Source organism: Oncorhynchus kisutch, linkage group LG27, assembly GCF_002021735.2.
Source record: "Oncorhynchus kisutch isolate 150728-3 linkage group LG27, Okis_V2, whole genome shotgun sequence".
In the NCBI taxonomy this organism is placed as follows: domain Eukaryota; kingdom Metazoa; phylum Chordata; class Actinopteri; order Salmoniformes; family Salmonidae; genus Oncorhynchus; species Oncorhynchus kisutch.
In genome coordinates, this window is record NC_034200.2 from 20,448,861 (window position 1) to 20,470,382 (window position 21,522).

The 21,522-nt window shown below is 41.9% G+C and overlaps 1 protein-coding gene across 2 annotated transcripts in view; it reads left to right on the plus strand.

Moving 5' to 3' along the window:
* The window catches only part of LOC109872260 (catenin delta-2-like), a 101,393-nt gene that overhangs the window by 23,817 nt on the left and 56,054 nt on the right, over positions 1–21,522 (plus strand). For both annotated transcript variants that reach the window (XM_031806940.1, XM_020463438.2), the window contains 2 exons: positions 562–674; positions 21,286–21,320. In XM_031806940.1, coding sequence (XP_031662800.1) covers positions 562–674; positions 21,286–21,320 — 148 coding nt within the window. The remainder of the gene's footprint in view (positions 1–561; positions 675–21,285; positions 21,321–21,522) is intronic.

Below are 21,522 nucleotides of genomic sequence, written 5' to 3' on the forward strand. Positions count from 1 at the left end.
TGGATTCGAAACCCATTGAAAACCTGTAGTTTGAATTGAATAGGGCAGTCTATAAGCGCAGACAAAGAATATCAAGGATCTGCAAAGATTTTGTATGGAGGAATGGTCTAAGATCCTCCTAATGTGTTCTCCAATCTCATAAAACATTTCAGAGAAAGGCTCAGTACCGTTATCCTCACCAGGTAAGGTATTGAAAACACAGGTGGCAATTATTATTTTGACCCCTACCTTTTAGAGAAAAAAAGTACATTTACTTGTTCAACAAAATCTCTTTCTCTGAGCAATTGTATTAATATAAAATATCATTTTTTTAACAAACAAAATAGCTAATTATTTGAATTATTTATGCTATACAGTAATTTTAGCTCATCTTCCTCAAGGGTGTCAATAATTTCGGACCCCACTGTATATGATTTAGACTTATACTCACTGGATGTTTCGAAACATTTGAATTGTCAATCTTCTTAAGCATAATTGCATGAATACATACAGTAAGCTAGATCTTATGTAGCACAATACAGGTATGCTTACTGATAATCACTTTTTCATGTCTTTCGACAGGAGCTGCAATTTGAACGGCTGACTCGAGAGCTGGAAGCTGAACGGCAGATTGTCGCCACCCAACTGGAGCGATGCAAGCTAGGATCTGAGACCGGCAGCATGAGTAGCATCAGGTGTGTTCAGTAGAGTGGCGCCACATGCTCTCTTTCCCTCCCTTCCTCTCTCTGCTTTCTTTTACTCCTCTGTGATGCCATCCTGTTTCCCCATCCTCCCCAGCCCCTCCCCTACCTGTTTTCATCAGGTGTGTTCAGTGGAGTGGTGCTACCTCCCAGACCCCCTACCTGTCTCTTTCATTAGGTGTGCTCAGTGGGATGAAAAAACTATTTTGTAGCTTTTCCATCAGAAACAGATAGTCCTTGGAACAATATGGGGGTCAGTCAGCAAGGTTGCTGAAAACCTGGGTGGAGATATAGAATTAACAGCCAGGTTTGGTGGTTTTAGTGCTGTTCACGTTGGAGAAAATAAAACACGTTCATGTTGTTTTACCCCCCCAATATCACATCTTTCCAATCTCAAAACAGAACAGACACATTAAGAAACACGCCTGGCTGTCTGGCACATAATAGCAATAATAGCCTAGTATGGCATCAAGGGGCCAACACAACAGAATATTCTGTGTCTCTTTTGTATACATACTTTAACCCAGAAGGGATTTCATCCACAAACGAATTAGTTATCCTTTTATTGTAATTCTCAATTCAATTTACGACAAACAATGAGCTAGAAGCTCGTTCTGATTTTCAATTAACCATTTGACCTCTTAAGCACTAAACTCTGTCTCTCTCGCCGTGGAATCCTTTTGAATAGAATCTGCAGCGGAAAATGTTGTGTGGGATTTATGAGTCTGTCTAATCAGACAACCAATGGAATGCTCCAACTTGATTGCATGTTCAGTAACAATCGTGTTGTGTGTGTGTGTGTATTGTGCAACATTTTTCTGGTGGAGACTCATCTTTGTGGGGTCACTATGAACCATTTAGGCTGATTATACCAAAGTATTCCCAATCAAAAATTATTCAACTGCTCCGGTTTATGGTAAAACCCTGTCATAACATTAAATGGACCACTTCTTAGCAAACACGTTGATTCACCATTGTAGTAACCCAGCATTTCCATAGCAACACTTATCCCCAAACTAGTAATAGTGACGTCAGTGTGTTCTGGGGTTGAAAGACCTTAAGAGTTGCTAATGACTCGCCTACTCCCCCCTTAATACGTCAGGTCAAATGTCTGGGGTGGCATTTACCTTATCCGTTAACTCAAACTAAGAGGATCATCCACCTGCAGAGCCAAAGAAACAGATTCTCATCCACAGTATTATTACACCAAACTTCTTGCTGTTGCTGGATCTGAAGACTTCTCAGTGAGATTCATAGGATTCACATTGTTAGTTGACCAACTTGGGTTGAGTAAGGCACATGACATTGTATTCTGTCAAAACAGGACCCTAATTTGTCCCAATAGTGTCTCAATGTGTGGTTAGTGTCCATTTACTGAGGAGCCAGTGTGTTTGCGTCTTTGCTTGAGTGTGCAGTGGGCCTATTTCCTTTTTTCCCATGATGCTTGGTCCAGACACATCGCTTTTATCACTGTTTTCCACCCGCAGTCAATCCATTATAGGCTAGCTCCTACCCACAGATAATCTTTAATCAAGACTTCCAAAAACATCAGATTCCTTAACCCCTAGTTTCCCAGTCAGGCATTGATTACAGTTGACTGAAATATTGGTTGATTGACTGACCTTGAAACAAGACCCGTTTGAAAGGGGGAAGTTTTTAAAGGGCCCGTGTCAAGATTCCATCATGACAGCTCATCCTCCTCTCAGACTTTTAAAGGGAACATTACATAATTAGGTTGCTGTTAAACATTCTGATTGGTTTCATCCTTCCAAGTAAAAGTCCCAATACGACATATCCCTTCATATTTGTATTTTGGGAGAAATGTCATGTCAGAAAAACATTCAGAAAAGTGACATCAAGAGAAGAACTAGAATAGCACCGGAGGGGATGGCTGACTCCAAACCAATTGTGCCATTTTGTTTTTTCGCATTGTTTGAAACTTATTTTGTACACAATGTTTCTGCTACCGTCTCTTATGACCGAAAAGAGCTTCTGGATATCAGAATCCCCATGATTCGCATGAAGAAAAGACGGAGATACAGTGGGCGCAGATCCGGGTGCCTTCTGAGAATTCGTCAGCGTGTGGGTAACCCGCCTCTACCATCCGTTCCATTGGCCAACGTGCAATCACTGGAGAATAAACTGGATGAGCTCAGTTTGAGACTATCCTACCAACGGGACATTAAAAACTGTAATATCGTATGTTTCACAGATTCGTGGCTGAACGATGACACGGCTAATATACAGTTGGCTGGGTATTCCGTGCATCGGCAAGACAGAACAGCTACCTCTGGTAAGACGAGGGGTGGTGATGTGTATCTACTTATCAATAACAGCTGGTGCGTGATGTCTAATGTTATGAAAGTCTCAAGGTATTACCCCCTGTGAGTTAGAGTAGCTCATTATAAGCTGTAGACCACAATGTCTACCAAGAAAGCTTTTATCTGTATTTTTTATAGCTGTCTATTTACCACCACAAACCGATACTGGCACTAAGATCGCACTCAATGAGCTGTATACGACCATAATGAAACAAGAACTTGCTCATCCAGAAGTGGTGCTCCTAGTGGCCGGGGACTTTAATGCAGGCAAACTTAAATCAGTTTGATCTCATTTCTACCAGCATGTCACATGTGTAACTAGAGGGAAGAAAAAATAATATATATATATTTTTTTTAAACTATTGACCACCTTTATTTACTCCACACACAGAGAGGCGTTCAAAGCTCTCCCTCGACCTCCATTAGACAAATCTGATCATAATTCTGTCCTCCTGATTCCAGCTTACAAGCAAAAAAAACGAAAGCAGGAAGTACCTTGAAAGGCTGGTCATGGCTCACATCAACACCATCATCCTGGAAATCCTAGACCCATTCCAATTTGCACACCGCCCCAACAGATCCACAGATGACTCAATTGCAATTGCACTCCACACTGCCCTTTCCCACCTGGACAAAAGGAACACATATGTGAGAATACTGTTCATTGACTACAGCTCAATGTTCAACACCATAATGCCCACAAAGCTCATCACCCTGGGAATAAACACCTCCCTCTGCAAATGGATTCTGGACCGGTAAGGGTAGGCAACAACACATCTGCCACGCTGATTCTCAACACGAGGGCCCCTCAGGGGTGTGTGCTTAGTCCCCTCCTGTACTCCATGTTCACCCACAACCATTATATTTCAGTTTTTTATTTTTAAAACATTTGCAAATGTTTCTGAAAACCAGTTTTTGCTTTGTAATTATGGGCTATTGTGTGCAGATTGAGGGGGGGGGGAAGAAGACTAACAAAATGTGGAAAAAATCAAGGGGTCTGAATACTTTTCGAATGCACTGTATCTAACCACTAGCAGTCTTGAAACACATCACTTATTAGCAGTTCAGCATTTCTTGTATTGTTAAACAAAATCATGATAAACCTTTACCATTGTAGTAGACATTGAACATCTATAACCAAACAAGCTAAAACTGTGTTGTTGGCCGATGGTAGCCATAGCTAGCCACATGCTAACATGAGTGCTAACGTTACTAGCAGAAGTAACAGTAAATCAAGGTATGGTTAACAAACATTGGCTACCATGATATCCTGCAACTTATTGGCCAATAAAGATCAGGCAGTTAAGCAAAAACAAAGACATACCTTGAAATAAACAATGACATTAATCCTATTGGTATTTGACCATTCATTTCTGCAAACGTGCATGGTTGCAGGAGTTTTTTTCTAGCTTGCTTGCTAGCTAGCTTATTTCACCCCCAAACACCATGCTAGATCCGAGTTGGCCAGTTTGTTTTGCATGGCCCGGTGAACTTAGCCAACTATCTATCAACTATCTATCATCTACTAGCAACATAACATGACAAAACACCTTGGGCATTTTACTACCTACTTACCCGATTCACCTCCATCACCAAAGGCACCAGCAGAATGTTGCTTTATTGACGTCAAAGCCGCAATATACAGTGCCTTGCGAAACTATTCGGCCCCCGTGAACTTTGCGACCTTTTGCCACATTTCAGGCTTCAAACATAAAAGATATAAAACTGTATTTTTTTGTGAAGAATCAACAACAAGTGGGACACAATCATGAAGTGGAACGACATTTATTGGATATTTCAAACTTTTTTAACAAATCAAAAACGGAAAAATTGGGCGTGCAAAATTATTCAGCCCCCTTAAGTTAATACTTTGTAGCGCCACCTTTTGCTGCGATTACAGCTGTAAGTCGCTTGGGGTATGTCTCTATCAGTTTTGCACATCGAGAGACTGACATTCTTTCCCATTCCTCCTTGCAAAACAGCTCGAGCTCAGTGAGGTTGGATGGAGAGCATTTGTGAACAGCAGTTTTCAGTTCTTTCCACAGATTCTCGATTGGATTCAGGTCTGGACTTTGACTTGGCCATTCTAACACCTGGATATGTTTATTTTTGAACCATTCCATTGTAGATTTTGCTTTATGTTTTGGATCATTGTCTTGTTGGAAGACAAATCTCCGTCCCAGTCTCAGGTCTTTTGCAGACTCCATCAGGTTCTTCCAGAATGGTCCTGTATTTGGCTCCATCCATCTTCCCATCAATTTTAACCATCTTCCCTGTCCTTGCTGAAGAAAAGCAGGCCCAAACCATGATGCTGCCACCACCATGTTTGACAGTGGGGATGGTGTGTTCAGGGTGATGAGCTGTGTTGCTTTTATGCCAAACATAACGTTTTGCATTGTTGCCAAAAAGTTCAATTTTGGTTTCATCTGACCAGAGCACCTTCTTCCACATGTTTGGTGTGTCTCCCAGGTGGCTTGTGGCAAACTTTAAACGACACTTTTTATGGATATCTTTAAGAAATGGCTTTCTTCTTGCCACTCTTCCATAAAGGCCAGATTTGTGCAATATACGACTGATTGTTGTCCTATGGACAGAGTCTCCCACCTCAGCTGTAGATCTCTGCAGTTCATCCAGAGTGATCATGGGCCTCTTGGCTGCATCTCTGATCAGTCTTCTCCTTGTATGAGCTGAAAGTTTAGAGGGACGGCCAGGTCTTGGTAGATTTGCAGTGGTCTGATACTCCTTCCATTTCAATATTATCGCTTGCACAGTGCTCCTTGGGATGTTTAAAGCTTGGGAAATCTTTTTGTATCCAAATCCGGCTTTAAACTTCTTCACAACAGTATCTCGGACCTGCCTGGTGTGTTCCTTGTTCTTCATGATGCTCTCTGCGCTTTTAACGGACCTCTGAGACTATCACAGTGCAGGTGCATTTATACGGAGACTTGATTACACACAGGTGGATTGTATTGATCATCATTAGTCATTTAGGTCAACATTGGATCATTCAGAGATCCTCACTGAACTTCTGGAGAGAGTTTGCTGCACTGAAAGTAAAGGGGCTGAATAATTTTGCACGCCCAATTTTTCAGTTTTTGATTTGTTAAAAAAGTTTGAAATATCCAATAAATGTCGTTCCACTATACAGTTTTATATCTTTATGTTTGAAGCCTGAAATGTGGCAAAAGGTCGCAAAGTTCAAGGGGGCCGAATACTTTCGCAAGGCACTGTATTGGTATGAGTTTTTGATTAATGTAATTCCAATTGCAAAAATAGAAGTTCGTATTTTATAAACTTTTGCATACTGTTTAGATGGAATATAATCAATCTAAATTGTTAGTTGTGGAATATATATTGTGCAACCTTTCTTTTAAGACAGTTTGTTTTCAAGTCTTTTAAATGGATAGTTGAGGGCAAAAAGGTTTGATGTGAAAGGCATAGGATGGAAATGTATTTTCTTGCTTACTCAGTGTTGTATGAAGCTTGAAGGACATTCCCTGCTCCTCCTCCGCCGCTATCTGAACCTGAGTGTGGTGCCCCTGGGGTAACTGAATGTCACAGTGAAGGTCAGGGTGGGGGTGATGATTAGGCCAATAATGGAGGAGCCGTTCTCTCCTCTGACAGACAGGAGATCTCATCCCACTGATCAGTTACTCATAGAAGACTACACCACACCAGACCAGACCATATGGGTTAGCAAATAGAGAATCCAATATTGGATTCTACTGGTCAATATCTTTGTCTTCTGTTTTACAGGACCTGAGGTGGTGTCTGTGAGCGACCAATTATGCATGTGATCTGATGATTGGTTTCTTATTCAACATTTATGAATCCGACGTTGCACCAGTTTTTTTGTAATTGAAAAAAAATCTAAAATGCCAGAGGAACTCTGTCACTGAACCTGAAAGCACAGTGAAACAATTGCCTGTGGTCATCTTCTGAATGCTTAATATATGCACACTACAGATTGCTATAGTGATGGGAGGGGACCATCGATACAGTTATTAGATCTATATTTGACTCAAAGTATTAATTTGTAAAAATATATACAGTGCATTCGGAAAGTATTCAGATCCTTTCCCTTTTTGTTATGTTACAGCCTTATTCTAAAATGGATTACATTTTTAAAAGTCCTCAATCTACACACAATGCCCCATAATGACAAAGTGAAAACAGGTTTTTAGAAATGTATGCAAATGTATAAAAAAAAACAAATACCTTACTTACATAAGTATTCAGACCTTTTGCAATGAGACTCAAAATTGAGCTCAAGTGCATCCTGTTTACATTGATCATCCTTGACATGTTTCTACAACTTGATTGGAGTCCACCTGTGGTACATTCAATTGATTGGACATGATTTGGAAAGGCACACACCGGTCTATTAAAGGTCCCACAGTTGACAGTGCATGTCAGAGCAAAAACCAAGCCATGAGCTAGAAGGAATTGTCTGTAGAGCTCCGAGACAGGATTGTGTCGAGGCACAGATCTGTGGAAGTGTACCAAAACATTTCTTCAGCATTAAAGTTCCCCAAGAATACCGTGGACTCCATCATTCTTAAATGGAAGAAGTTTGGAACCACCAAGACTCTTCCTAGAGCTGGCCACTCAGCCAAACTGAGCAATCGGGGGAGAAGGGAGGTGACCAAGAACCCGAGGCTCACTGGCAGTGCTCCAAGGTTTCTCTGTGGAGATTGGAGAACATTCCAGACGGACAACCATCTCTGCAGCACTCTACCAATCAGGCCTTTATGGTAGAGTGGACAGACGGAAGCCACTCCTCAGTAAAAGGCACGAGAAAGCCTGCTTGGAGTTTGCCAAAAGGCACCTAAATGACTCTCAGACCATGAGAAATAAGATTCTCTGGTCTGACGAAACCAAGATGGAACTCTTTGGACTGAATGCCAAGCGTCACATCTGGAGGAAACCTGGCACCATCCCTACAGTGAAGCATGGTGGTGGCAGCATCGTGCTGTTGAGATTTTTCAGCGGCTCGGAATGGGAGACTAGTCAGGATCGAGGGAAAGTACAGAGAGATCCTTAATGAAAACCTGCTTCAGGGCGCTCAGGACCTCAGACTGGGGCGAATGTTCACCTTCCAACAGGACAATGACTAAGCACACAGCCAAGACAATGCAGGAGTGACTTCGGGACAAGTCTCTGAATGTCCTTGAGTGGCCCAGACAGAGCCTGGACTTAAACCCGATCAAACATCTCTGGAGAATCCTGAAAATAGTTGTACAGTGACACTCCCCATCCAACCTGACAGAGCTTGAGAGGATCTGCAGAGAAGAAGGGGAGAAACTCCCCAAATACAGGTGTGCCAAGCTTGTAGCGTCATACCCAAGAAGATTCTAGGCTGTAATCGCTTTCAAAGGTGATTCAACAAAGTACTGAGTAAAGGGTCTGAATATTTATGTAAATGTTATATAAATACATATTTATTTATTATATTCTAAAAACCTGCTTTTGCTTTGTCATTATGGGGTATTGTGTATAGATTGATGAGGGGAAAAAACAATTGAATACATTTTAGAATAAGGCTGTAACGTAACAAAATGTGGAAAAAGTAAACCGGTCTGAATACTTTCTGAATGCACTGTATATACAGTATATATATATATTTTATGCTACTGTAGGTAGCGTTAGCTAGCACTTTTCGGCTATACCTGAGCCAAACCTCCAGTCTTTTTAATCCTATAGCTTGTTCTCCATCTTCTTTTTAAATAGTGAGCCAACATGTTTTCAGCACTTTTTTCACCTTGACTTGTGAAAAACTTGTTTTCTCATGCTCTCCTCTCTGCAGCTGACATTTTTTTTAAGTGTTTGTTTACCTTTATTTAACTAGGCAAGTCAATTAAGAACAAATTCTTATTTTCAATGACAGCTTAGGAACAGTGGGTTAACTGCCTTGTTCAGGGGCAGAACGACAGATTTTTTTTTACCTTGTCAGCTTGGGGATTCGATCTTGCAACCATTCGGTTACTAGTCTAATGCTCTAACCAATGCCCCAATAGTGAGCAATATCCTTGGAACATCAAATCGCAATACATATCGTATCGGCACCTAAGTATTGTGAGGTCCCAGCCCTAGAGTGCTAAATTTAATCATGTGTCCTACATATTTTGCATCGCATCCACTTCAATGAGTAAAATAGACACTTTTTGAAAAATAGCTCTGCCATTCTATCACACACACACACACACCTATTTTCCCCCGTAATTTGCCTCAGCAGAAATTAGACATGGTTAGACTGTTCCCTGGGGCTAAGTCTGGTCTAGTTTATTGCCGTGGCTATGTTTTTTCTGATCTTCAGATCTTCAAGTAGTCATTGTTTTGGCAGTCTGAATCCTTGTTGATAGGGCTGCAGCCTGCTTATCTAATAGTCTAACAGGGGCTCCTGTAGGCAGAGCCCAGGTGGTTCTGTGCTCCATTCAGGCCAGAGCGAGCCACTTCCCAGGGCGTGGGTTTGTCTACCTCCTAAACGCTGTTTGTTGGGCACAGCGAGGGCGTATTAAGCGGAAGCTGCCAGCTTAGTCTCTCCTAGTCTCCTGTAGTATGAAATGCAAATGGCACCATATTCACTTTATAGTGCACTACTTTGGACCAGAGGCCTATGGTAGTGCACTATAGGGAATAGGGTGCCATTTGAGACTATACTACTGAGGAAAGGGTGAGAGACATTATGGTGCATGTGTGATATTGTGCTCTGTTGCTTTCAATGTCATCATGTTGGAATTTCGATAACTGACACGGTCTGATAGACGTTATTTTTTTAAACTGGGTATGAGATCATGAAATGCAGCATGTTTGACAGCAGTTTCAGAATCGACATAACAGTAAGAAAAGGCAAGTTATATTGCCACAATATATCTATTGTTCTGCATCAGATTGCAGATTGATTGTGCACTTGGTATATTGGTATTTTCTAAATCCTGTATGAAATACTGGGCTGTTGTATTGTCTTACATTTAAAAGTAAAAATATGTAAAGGACATTTGAAGGTCCCCCCTCCTGTTAAATAGCATCAAATGAAATTGTATTATGTGTCTTCTAAATGCCATGCTCACAATGTACTGGCATCTTTCTGCTCTGATGAAACATTGCTCGATTTTATTAAAGGGCATCCAAAAGGCAATGGCTTTGAATTGTGAACACAGTTCAGGTGAATGGACTGTATTATATTTTCATTCAAACATGAAGAAAAAAAAAGTTCACATGACATTACATCAAAGGACTGCACTGTGTCAACAATCACACTGTGATAAATTTCACTTCATATCCTCATATTTCCACATTACATTATAAGGGAATAGTCTCGACAATGGATGCTACTCACCCCCTACTACCTCAATATCTCTCTTTCTGTCACTTTCTCTCTCTCTCCATCCATTGACTCTGTTTATTCTCCTAAAAGCCATCACCTGCATTCTAAATGACAGCATCCGGTACCATCCGTAAGGTCTTCCTTATTGATCTAAACAAGTGACAAGGTTAAAGACTTCTTGCACTTGAAGGCAATGGAATGGACGCCTGGTGTAATAAGCCTTTTAAACCTCCCTCCTTGCTCCCCCTCTTCCCTCCCCCGTCTGCTGTGTACCCTGGAGTGCCTCAGACAGACCCTGTCTGATTGTAAAGAATATTAAGCTTATTAAGGGTGTCTGGGCAACTGAATGACTCATACTAACTGCCTTCCCTGTACAGTATAGGAAGACAGGGCACAATGATTCGCCGGCCAATCCGTTGTGCCTAAGCAGTGATAAAAGCTTCCAAGCTGATGGTCAAGGCTCTGGCTTAATAAATCTGATCTTAACTCTGACTTGAGCCTGGCCTTACCGACTGAAATACTCTAGATCCAGCTTCCAGCGGAACATTACACTTAACCCTGAGACTAGAACAGTCAGTTTGACAGGCCAGCTGGACCGGACAAACATAAGACAGAAAGAGAAGGTGTTGGATTGGGTGATTGTTTTTCCCATATGAACTTACAATTCCACATGAAAGGGAGATTATCACGTGAAAGTTATTAATAATGTAAAACCTCACATTTCACATGTGAAACTGTAATTCACGAGGTGATAAAAAATAAAAAATCTCCTCACATGTGTAAAGATGGTGTTTACATGTGAAGTCTAAATTTAATACATGTGAAAATATGGTTACACGTGATATTTAAATGAATGTGAAAACAGCTATTTCACATTTGAAACTGCAAATTTGATATGTTTTTTTGTTTGTTTGGGTGCACTGAATTAGAATGGAAAGTGTGGTCGAGACACTGCCATCTTGGATCTGATTCTCTCACTGAACCATCCTAAATATATCTCTGGATATCTGCCACTCAATAATATAGCCTGGCCTGCGCTCATCACAACTGATAACGAATATGGCAGAGATCTCTTAATGAAGCAAAGAGCTCCAGTTCAAAACCATTTCACAGCTTAGCCTCCATCTGTGTGTCTGCCAGAGACTGTTCCTCTCTGCCCGGGTACCAGTGGTCTGTCTCTATCACACCCAGAGCCAGCCAAGTGGAAGGGTGGTGACTCAGTAGGATGAGCCTGCAACAGAGCTAATCTCATGGTGAGAACCAACATGGCTCCTCTCGTCTGATTCAGTCTCATTTCTTTTTGGACCATTATAACAAAGTGGGTCCAATTTGGCAGGATATGAATTCAATTTCCCCAATTTAAAAGGTTCACCAGAGACAATTTGGTCAGACCTCCTAGTATTTGTCATACAGGGCCTCTAATCAGCATAATTATTGAGAATTATAAATGGCGGTGCCTGGTGTATGTAATATAGACACATAGGCAGAGTTCTCAGGTCTCAAAACTAATTGGCCAGAGGGACCTGGGCATGCTGACAGTTACAGTAGGTGTCTTCAGTGCTAACATTTGGATAATAGAAACCTCCTCAACCTGACAGTGAAATCAAACAGCAGGAACCCAGATAGGTCCCTAACAAAGGGAAATGTGACTTATTCAAACTAATTAAGGGAGACCAATTGCAGAAATCCAATTTTAGTGAGTGTGGAGAAGAAAGAAAATAGTCAAACTTCCACAGAGGAAGCTTAGGTTTTGCACACCAATATGCTTTATCCAAAAACGTCTAATGCCGAAGATAGACCTGCGTGTTTTTGAACAATGGCCGAGGTTACTGAAGCATCTAGGTTGTTACCATCAACATGGTAAATCCTGGACTATGAGCTTCATAAAACCTATTATAGACCCAGTCGGTATTAGATAGAACGTCACGACCCTGTGGGGAAAACAACCTGTGGTTACCTAGGTTACCCCATTGGCTCACAGCAAAATGTGACCTTTTTTCAAACACAATTTTCTTGTTGTCTGCTTGTTTTAGTGAATTACAAAACAACGACATTTAAGAAAAGTACAACATGTCTAAAGATGACTTTTCAACATTGCCTGCTCCCTAGCGTTCTCACTACTTAGAAACAATTGTAGGGCTTACCTCATGCGCCTTTTCATGACGATGCTAGCAGCCACTTGAGTGCTTGCTAGTTACAGACCAGAACATTAAGCTAGCCAAGACCAAAAACACAAAGAAACAGACCGTACAGCTAAGTAGTGAGTGGAGTTACAAACGGAATGTCTTACCTGTGATGAAATGTTTCCCACACACGTAGCTACGTGTAGCCTACTTGGACACTGCATCCCCACATTTCCCACACCGAATAGCCTGAAGCCACAGGGCTTTTCTCCCAGGCCCGTGGGAGGTTTGAGAACCGTAGGACGGATTTCTGATCTGACTACATGTACATTGAACAACACAGCAGCTTTTCGACATGTTTAGATATTTCTGTATGATTAAAAAAATATGAAGACGTTCCATTGGGGATCAATATGGGAAAGAATGTTTGTTTTAGCCCATTTATGGGCGTGGTCGAGTGGAGTTCCCTCGGCAAGGAGACCCACAGCTCCGCTAAAACCACTGACAACTGCTGTTTTCAAGGGATTGTTAAAGACATTGCAACCATTTAGTTGTAATATCGTCACCTTGAAGTGCAGTCAGACCCACACATTTTCGATTATTCCATGCAAAACAATTGTGCACATTTAGCTCTATCAACAGTTATGCAGCAAGTAAATGCATGCTTTTGATGATCCGTAAACATCAGTAGGTCATGTCATTTCAGATAGGTAGGGTAGCCTCACGATATCTCTCAATATTGGCTACCATTAATTGGATATTTGAGTGATATAAAAGTGAACTATACCTGACAAGTATGAATGGTTTAGGTTCATTTCCCATCTTTTGTGGGCTCTGCCTGTCAATCAGGAGAAGGGCACATTTGCCGTTGTACTGTTAGCTGATAATGTTTACTTTCCAAGCAACCGGTAGAAACTTGGCTAAACATAGTGGTAGGTAGTCCTAATGTATGTTTTTCTCCAACCAATGTGGGTCTACTTAGTGAAGTTAGCTAACATGATCACCCTTTCAACATTGTTTTTAAGAGTGTTTAATTACGATTGCTGCTGATAGACATGATATAGGCTACATTGGTTGATGGACCACTTCAAATTGTCTAGCTAGTTCATAACAGATCAAGTCAATATGGCTAGTTAACAAGCAAACTTTCAAGGGATAAACTAGATGACTATATAAAAAATATTGTTTGATTTTCTTGCCATCTATAGTGGTGATGACAGTAGTCTGGCTGACAACTTTACCAGGACGAGGATTTATCGATGTCAAGCTCTTTCCAAAAGCCTAATCTCTGATGAAGTAAGCTAAATCATGTTTGCTTAGCTAGTCACATGCCAAATGGATAGGCTACCTTCACGTATTTGAAATAACATGATCAGTTGATGTTTATTTATCAAGAAAACCATGCAGTTACTTGCTGTACAACTATAATGAGTTAAATGTGGAATAATCGGTAATGTGTAGTTCTGACTAACCTCAAACGGTGATGATATTAAAACAAAATAGTTGTAACATTTATTTAGCAACCCCTTGAAAACGGCACGTAGTTGTCAAATGTTTTAGCGGAGTTGGGGGTCTCCTTGTCCCCCCAGCAGTCAAATCGAACGTATTTTGACGTTTTATTGAAAACTACCTATATCCGAAGCCAGTGGGAAAGACTGTTTTGTTGGTTCCAGATTGTGTTGAAATACAGCATTGAGCACCTATTCGGAGAGAGTGTTTGCATCCTAAATGGCACATTGTTCCTTATATAGTGCACTACCCTGTCAAAAGTAGTGCATTACTTAGGGAATAGGGTGCTATTTGGGATGTAGTAAGAGTGTTCTATTTGCGCAGGTAACAAGTAATTAAGAGTCACCATGGCGATCCAAGGACATGCCTGGCTTCTTTCTTTCCTTCCTTCCTTCCTCACAGGAACTGCCTGGCGAACCTTCACCATAAGGAAGCTTCCCACTTCCTTGACTCAGCAGACTTCCCCCAGTTGATCTGTTTCTCCTGGGATTTAAATGAGGGAGAATTCTTTTCCATCAGGGCTGTTTACCTCTTCTCACAGTCACAGACCCCTGCTTCTCACTCTAGTGTTTTTCAATCTATTATTTCAATGCACTAGTGCACACTAGGGATAAAGTCCCCATTGTGCCCAGTCCTGATAAAATATATTATCCAAGATGAGGGAAAAAAAGAAACACATTATAATTGGATTCCAAATGTGTTTATTGACCAGATAAAATGACCGGATTTCTATCCACTATCTCTGGCTTTATTCACTGTGGCTAAGCCATTCTCTGTTTCTTTCTCTCTCTCTCTCTCTCTCTCTTTCTCTCTCTCTCTCTCTCTCTCTCTCTCTCTCTCTCTCTCTCTCTCTCTCTCTCTCTCTCTCTCTCTCTCTCTCTCTCTCTCTCTCTCTCTCTCTCTCTCTCTTGTAATGGATTCTGGGGGTGTCTCAGCTCTTTTAGTGAATGACTGCCTTTGGGATGTACTCATTTGTACCATCTCATGGAATCCCTCTCATCATACCACTGACACCACCAGTGCAGCGTAGCGCCCACTGAGTGGATACTACACTGAGTGGGAAGGATGTAAGTGATGAGGTAAAACCATACCCCTCTCTCAAGTATCTTAAAAACCCTCTTTTAGTCTCACTCTCACTGTTGGCAACATACTCTCTGTTCAAATGAGAGGGGCGGCCAACCTGCAGAAATAGATATCCTAACAATTTAGTTAAACACAATAGGTGTTTAGCTATGGTACTCTGCTATTTATATCTAATCACATCATGTTGAACTCCATGCCCACTGCCACCATTAGATGTTACTATGACAAAGTAGTCTCCCACTCTATCCTACAGTCTAACAAGGTCGTCAGACAGGTGCTATGCCTTTTTATAGAATAGAGTGGAGTCTACTTTCTACTAGATTTGTCATCTCTCCACTCTCCAGTCAGTGAGCAGCTCCTCTATTGCATATTAGGGCGTCCTCCTCTGGCCTCTGTGTAGGCCTGCCACTGTGAACCCTAGCAGTGTTTGGCCTGCTCAGGCCGTGATCCCTTCTGGTCTCCTCTGGTTTCTCCTTTCACATTCATCTGTAGAGAACAATGGATTGCTCCGTGCATATTCTCTACACTGTCACAGCCTCTCACACATCATAAGGGAGCAGGGGTTAGGAATGGGAATACTACTCTTTCCTCAGACCCATTTGAATGAATGATTGATCAAGATCTGCATTGGAGGAGTGTAAGTTGCGTTATCCAAATGTCACACGAGGCACATTGAAATATTGATGCTTTCATCTGTACAGTATTTGCACAGAAAAAAATAGGAAAGCTTCGGATGAGCTCTCATGCCATGCATGATGTGAATGCAATGCATTCCTCCACATGCATGTTGTGGGAGAGAGAGTTTGTACTGGGGAAATGTTGTTCAACGTTCATTCACTGTACTGTATATTCAATGAGGGGGCGGGAGGGAGTTGTAGAGAAAGCAGGCTATTTGGAGTAGAGGAGTGCAGTAGCAGGGCTCCATTGGCGCTTCCTTGCAAAAGAGACCTTTGTCTCAATGGTGACTCCCTGTTCAAATAAAAGTCAAATACCTGGGCCTACAGAGCAGGGATGTTGAAACAGGAGACTGTTCGGCTGCCCTGCTGCCACGCTGCATAACCTCCGGATTTACAAGCCGTTCGTTACAGTTCTATCTTTAACTGCTCTAACACTGAACTCAACCTTCCTCTTCCTGTCCTCAGTTTACAGTGCTTCTCTCAGCACTAACATTCCAATTCACACACACACACACTTTGCTCTACACTTTGATACTATAATAATAGCTTATTTACCGTATGTATATTTTCTTAATTACCACCAACATAATTATATGAGAGAGGGTTGATATTAACGATCTCATCATGGGAATGTAACCAGGCCCTTGATTCTCTCTCAATATCCAGCACATCTCCATAAAAGTAGTGTGATTAACGGTGAGAAACTGTTAGAATATAGACAGTGACCTGCAGCTGCAGCACCAGTTAATCACACTATCAATTACGCTCTCTTTTATAGTTAATTATCCAGCCAGACTGGATTGATTGTGTAGTAGTAAATCAATATGAGAAACAGTTCTGAGCTAAAGTTCAATTAGCTATTTAAAGGTAGGCTTTAGCCTGCCGTTTGCACGCAGAGCTTAGAAAGATTGTGGAATAAAGAATGTTAGATGCAACATATCGGGGATGAATGTGGGTTGTTACAGTTTCTATTTCTGTCGAGTCATGTCTCTCTATAGCCTAGTAGTTTTAGAGCTTGCAGACTGAGATGTAGGCCTGCAGGTATGCCATGGTAACCAACATGAAGTTCCAACATTTGTGGGAAACACAGGAGTGAGATGGGAGGTACTGGTTATTATCATCCATCCTTTCAGACAAGCAGAGTGTCTCTGTGAAAGGCCACTCAAGTTCCTCTCTTCCTCCCCTGCCCTGTTTCGGTGCGATTCTGTGTGTGTGTATAGTTCAATAAAGTGCGGGTGATGAATGAGCACTCGCGGCCGATGCAGAGCCCCTATTAACATATGGCATTTGTGTTCTCCGGCAATTCGTCACCCCAATGTAAACAGAGACAGCCTCACAATATGAATCCTCTCACACTCTGCAGAGGAGAAATCAATGGGATGATATAGCAGCTTCTACTTGGCCAAAGGGCCGGTGAATGACCATTTAGTCTGGTGATAACAGTGGCGTCTGAGCTCTGAGGCAGCAAGCGCCGGGCTGGCCATCGCTCTGATATTCTCACATTGATTAAGGGACGGAGCAGCAGAGCTCGATACCCATCTCAAGCTCCCATTTCCAGTAAATCCATAGTTATTATGATTTTTGTTTGTGTGCTCCAGATCAGAGATAATCTCCCATTGATCCCAGTGTGGTTATCTGACATAATAGTCCATATGTGAGCAGGTTGACATTTATTGGGATGAATCTTGTTCTGGAGGCAGAGCCGAGCAATTTCCACTAGATGGGCCAGTGGCAAAGTCAAAATTGTCTATCTATGCATGAAAACAAAAATGTGCTTTTTGGTCTTAATTTAAGGTTAGGATTAGGCATAAGGTTAGTAGTGTGGTTAGTGTTACGGTTAGGTTTAAAATCAGATTTTGTGGCTGTGCTAGTTAGTGACTACCCTGCAGAGCTGCCTCCTGTACATGAGTCATTGTCAGGAGAATGTTCAATCACAATGATAATAACTAACAATCAATAGCTTTGACCAATCCCTGAGGTTTGTAAAACCATGGGTTTAATAATAATTAGGCAAAGACTTAACTTATGCAAAAGGTTAGTACAGTTAATTTACGAGAACGTTCTAAAATCAAAAATGCAAACACAGTCTTTATAACACACACAAACAAGTTCAAATCTTAAGCTACGCCTTGCTCAGACAGTCAGTGTTTTTCCACTACACAGATACATTGTTTCTTTAATCTGCAACATGTTTCATAATTTTCAGCAAGCCTAAAGGTTTCTCCCTTCCACGCTTGGAGACAGAATGTTCTGGAAGGAACACAGTGGTACAACTTGTCTGTTGATAGCTCCTCTTTTCATTTGTTTCACATTTGCACCCTGCTTACACACTAAAAAGGAACAAAAGGTCCTTGTTCTAATTCTGACTAAAACTACACAAATCATCAGATTATAGTTTTATGATTCTAATAAATTTCATGCAATTATATGGTTTCAGGGTGGAATATTTTAATCATTACCTTTAAGCATATTATCAGCCATCCCAATAAATGCCAACCTGCTCCATATGACGGCCCCGGTTTAGCGACTACATCAACATACTGGCCTATGTAAATGATTAAGGCTGCTGGCTGGAACCCCAACCGGCCGCAGGGTGGCACTATTATTCCTTTTATGTTGTTTGTCATCTTACGTCATACTTTAATGTATTCAGACAGTAATACACTCGTTTCCCCCACAGACCGGCTCATACATAAAACATACTAAATTCTGTCTGCAAAGGTGTCAGTTTCCTCCTTAACCTCTACGGGATCGGTGTCCTCCCCCTCTTCGGGACAGTTGAGCTAACGTGTGCTAATGTGATTATTATGACGTTGTAAGTAACAAGAACATTTCCAGGACATAGACATGTCTTATGTGGGCAGAAAGTTGAAATTCTTGTTAATCTAACTGCACTGTCAAATTTTCAGGAGCTATTACAGTGGAAAAATACCATGCTATTGTTTGACGAGAATGCACAAAAAAAAAAACTTTTATCATGGCAACTGGTTTGATACGTTCTCCTCTGAAGGTAAATAATGTACTTACATGCAGTAATCTTGCTCTGATTTGTCATCCTGTGGGTCCCAGAGATAAAATGTAGCATAGTTTTGTTTGATAAAATCAATTTTTATATACAAATGTAGGAACTGGGTTCTACAGTTTGAACCCCTGCTGTCTGCCCCCCCCCCCCCATCTAGAGGTGAGAAGTTTAGTGTCTTTTCTGTAGGGAAGCTAATTATCCATCATTTATGACATTTCTGGCAGTGTGTAAACATATATTTTTTTATGACCATATCATTTTTGTATGTTCTCTACGGTTATGTACTTGACAATGTATCAATTGACCAATTCGGCACCTTTGGGCAGACTTGATAGAACATTTTGAACATTAATGTAGTGGTTCATTTGATCATTCGAAAACTTTGCATCTTATAAAAAACACATTTTCCGCCCCCATTTTTGGATGTTGCATACCGCGTGAGTCTGTTTACCCTTTGCTGAAGGCGTACCGCAACATCAGGACATAGCATTAGCCACCCTAGCATGGTGGCTGAAAATTGTGCTTTATTAAGACAGTACGCATATTTTCTTGTTTTCTTCCCACCGACAAGCTATTAAATAGAGTTTAGGAGGAAACTGACTTTGCAGCCTGAATGGAGGATGTTTTATGTACAAGCCAGTCCATGGGGGACACAAGTGTATTACTGGCTGGGCTGACTGCATCAACACCTAGAGGTAATACGACATCAGGAAGAACTACACTCTCTAGGGGTCTCGACACTTGCTGGGTTGCTGAAGAAGCACTCTGTGCATATCAAATCAAATGTTATTGGTTACATTCACATATTTTACAGATGTTATTGCAGATTTAGTGAAATGCTTGTGTTCCTAGCTCCAGCAGTGCAGTAGTATCTAACAATTCACAACAATACACACAAATCTAAAAGCAAAATAATGGAACTAAGAAATATATAAATATTAGGAGGCCGTGGCTCAGGTGGTTGATGTCCTTGAGGATCTTTTTGACCTTCCTGTGACATCGTGTGCTGTATGTGTCCTGGAGAGCAGGCAGTTTGCCCTCGGTGATGCGTTGGGCAGACCGCACCACCCTCTGGAGAGCCCTGCGGTTGCAGGTGGTGCAGTTCCCGTACCAGGCGTCGATACAGCCCGACAGGATGCTTTCAATTGTGCATCTGTAAAAGTTTGTGAGGGTCTTAGGGGCCAAGCCGAATGTCTTCAGCCTCCTGAGATTGAAGAGGTGCTGTTGTGCCTTCTTCACCACACTGTCTGTGTGGGTTGACCATTTCAGATTGTCATTGATGTGCACGCCGAAGAACTTGAAGCTTTCCACCTTCTCCACACTGCGGTCTCGTCAATGTGGATAGGGGCGTGCTCCCTCTGCTGTTTCCTGAAGTTCACAATCAGCTCCTTCGTTTTTCCAACATTGAGGAAGAGGTTATCTTCCTGGCACCACTCCGCCAGGGCCCTTACATCCTCCCTGTAGGCTGTCTCGTCACTGTTGGTAATCAGGCGTACTACTGTTGTGTCGTCTGCAAAACTTGATGATTGAGTGGGAGAAGTGCGTGGCCACGCAGTCATGGGTGAACAGTGAGTACAGGATGTGGCTGAGCACGCACCCTTGTGGGGCCCCTGTGTTGAGGATCAGCGAAGTTTAGGTGTTGTTTCCTACTTTCACCACCTACAGGAAGTCTAGGACCCAGTTGCACAGGGCAAGGTTCAGACCCAGGACCCCCTAGCTTAATGATGAGCTTGGAGGGTACTATGGTGTTGAATGCTGAGCTATAGTCAATGAACAGCATTCTTACATACAGTAAGGAGAACAAGTATTTGATGCACTGCCGATTTTGCAGGTTTTCCTACTTACAAAGCATGTAGAGGTCTGTCATTTTTATCATAGGTACACTTCAACTGCGACAGACGGAATCTAAAACTAAAATCCAGAAATTCACATTGTATGATTTTTAAGTAATTAATGTGCATTTTATTGCATCTGTGGGGAAAAGAGGAATAGGAAGGGGTGGTCGGCAATGGGGGAGAGGAGAGCGGGGGCAGTGGCGGCTTTGAAAGCTTCTCCTCCCAAGACCACGTGTTGTGTACCCCACTCCCCTCCCCCCTGGAGGGAGACCCCGTTCACACTTAGTGCTGCACTGGCTGGCTGGGCTACTCTGACAGAATACACCATGTTGACCATTCTAAAGGAGGAAGGGATCCCTACAGTCAGCCCCACTCCCAGTAATCTCTGCTCTACGGCACTGTAACCTAGTGATGCCACACGGACATACAGACTGGGGACAGAGCCAAGTGTTACTGTAGCGGCATCTCACCCAAACCTTATCCTCCCTCTCTGTCTCTAACAGGGAATTCTCATTGCGATGTACACATATATTACAGTTACTGTGAGTTCATGTGGACGTGTACTGAATTCATGGAGATTTTTTTTATTTTTATGAAAATGTCCCAGTCACCAGGTAATGCTCAAGGCTGGGCCATTAAGATGCTACGGCAGAGGAAGATGGTTTGCTGTTTTTCTATTCTGACCATGCGCTGTTTCCTTTCTTTCAGTTCAGCGGATGAGAAGTTTCGCTGGAATAACCAAGGTAGGTACATTTTACATCCCATGCATGTAGTTCTGTGTTATGTCACAGAGCACGCGACAACCTCAGTTGAGTTGCAAACTTTGAAATGATAGGTGTATCTTGTGAGTAGAGTGGAGTGGACCATGCCTAGCTCCTAGGTGTGGACAGTTGTCATCATTTGTCAGATAGACACAGCTTTGTTGCTGTTCTGTCTTGTCAGTCC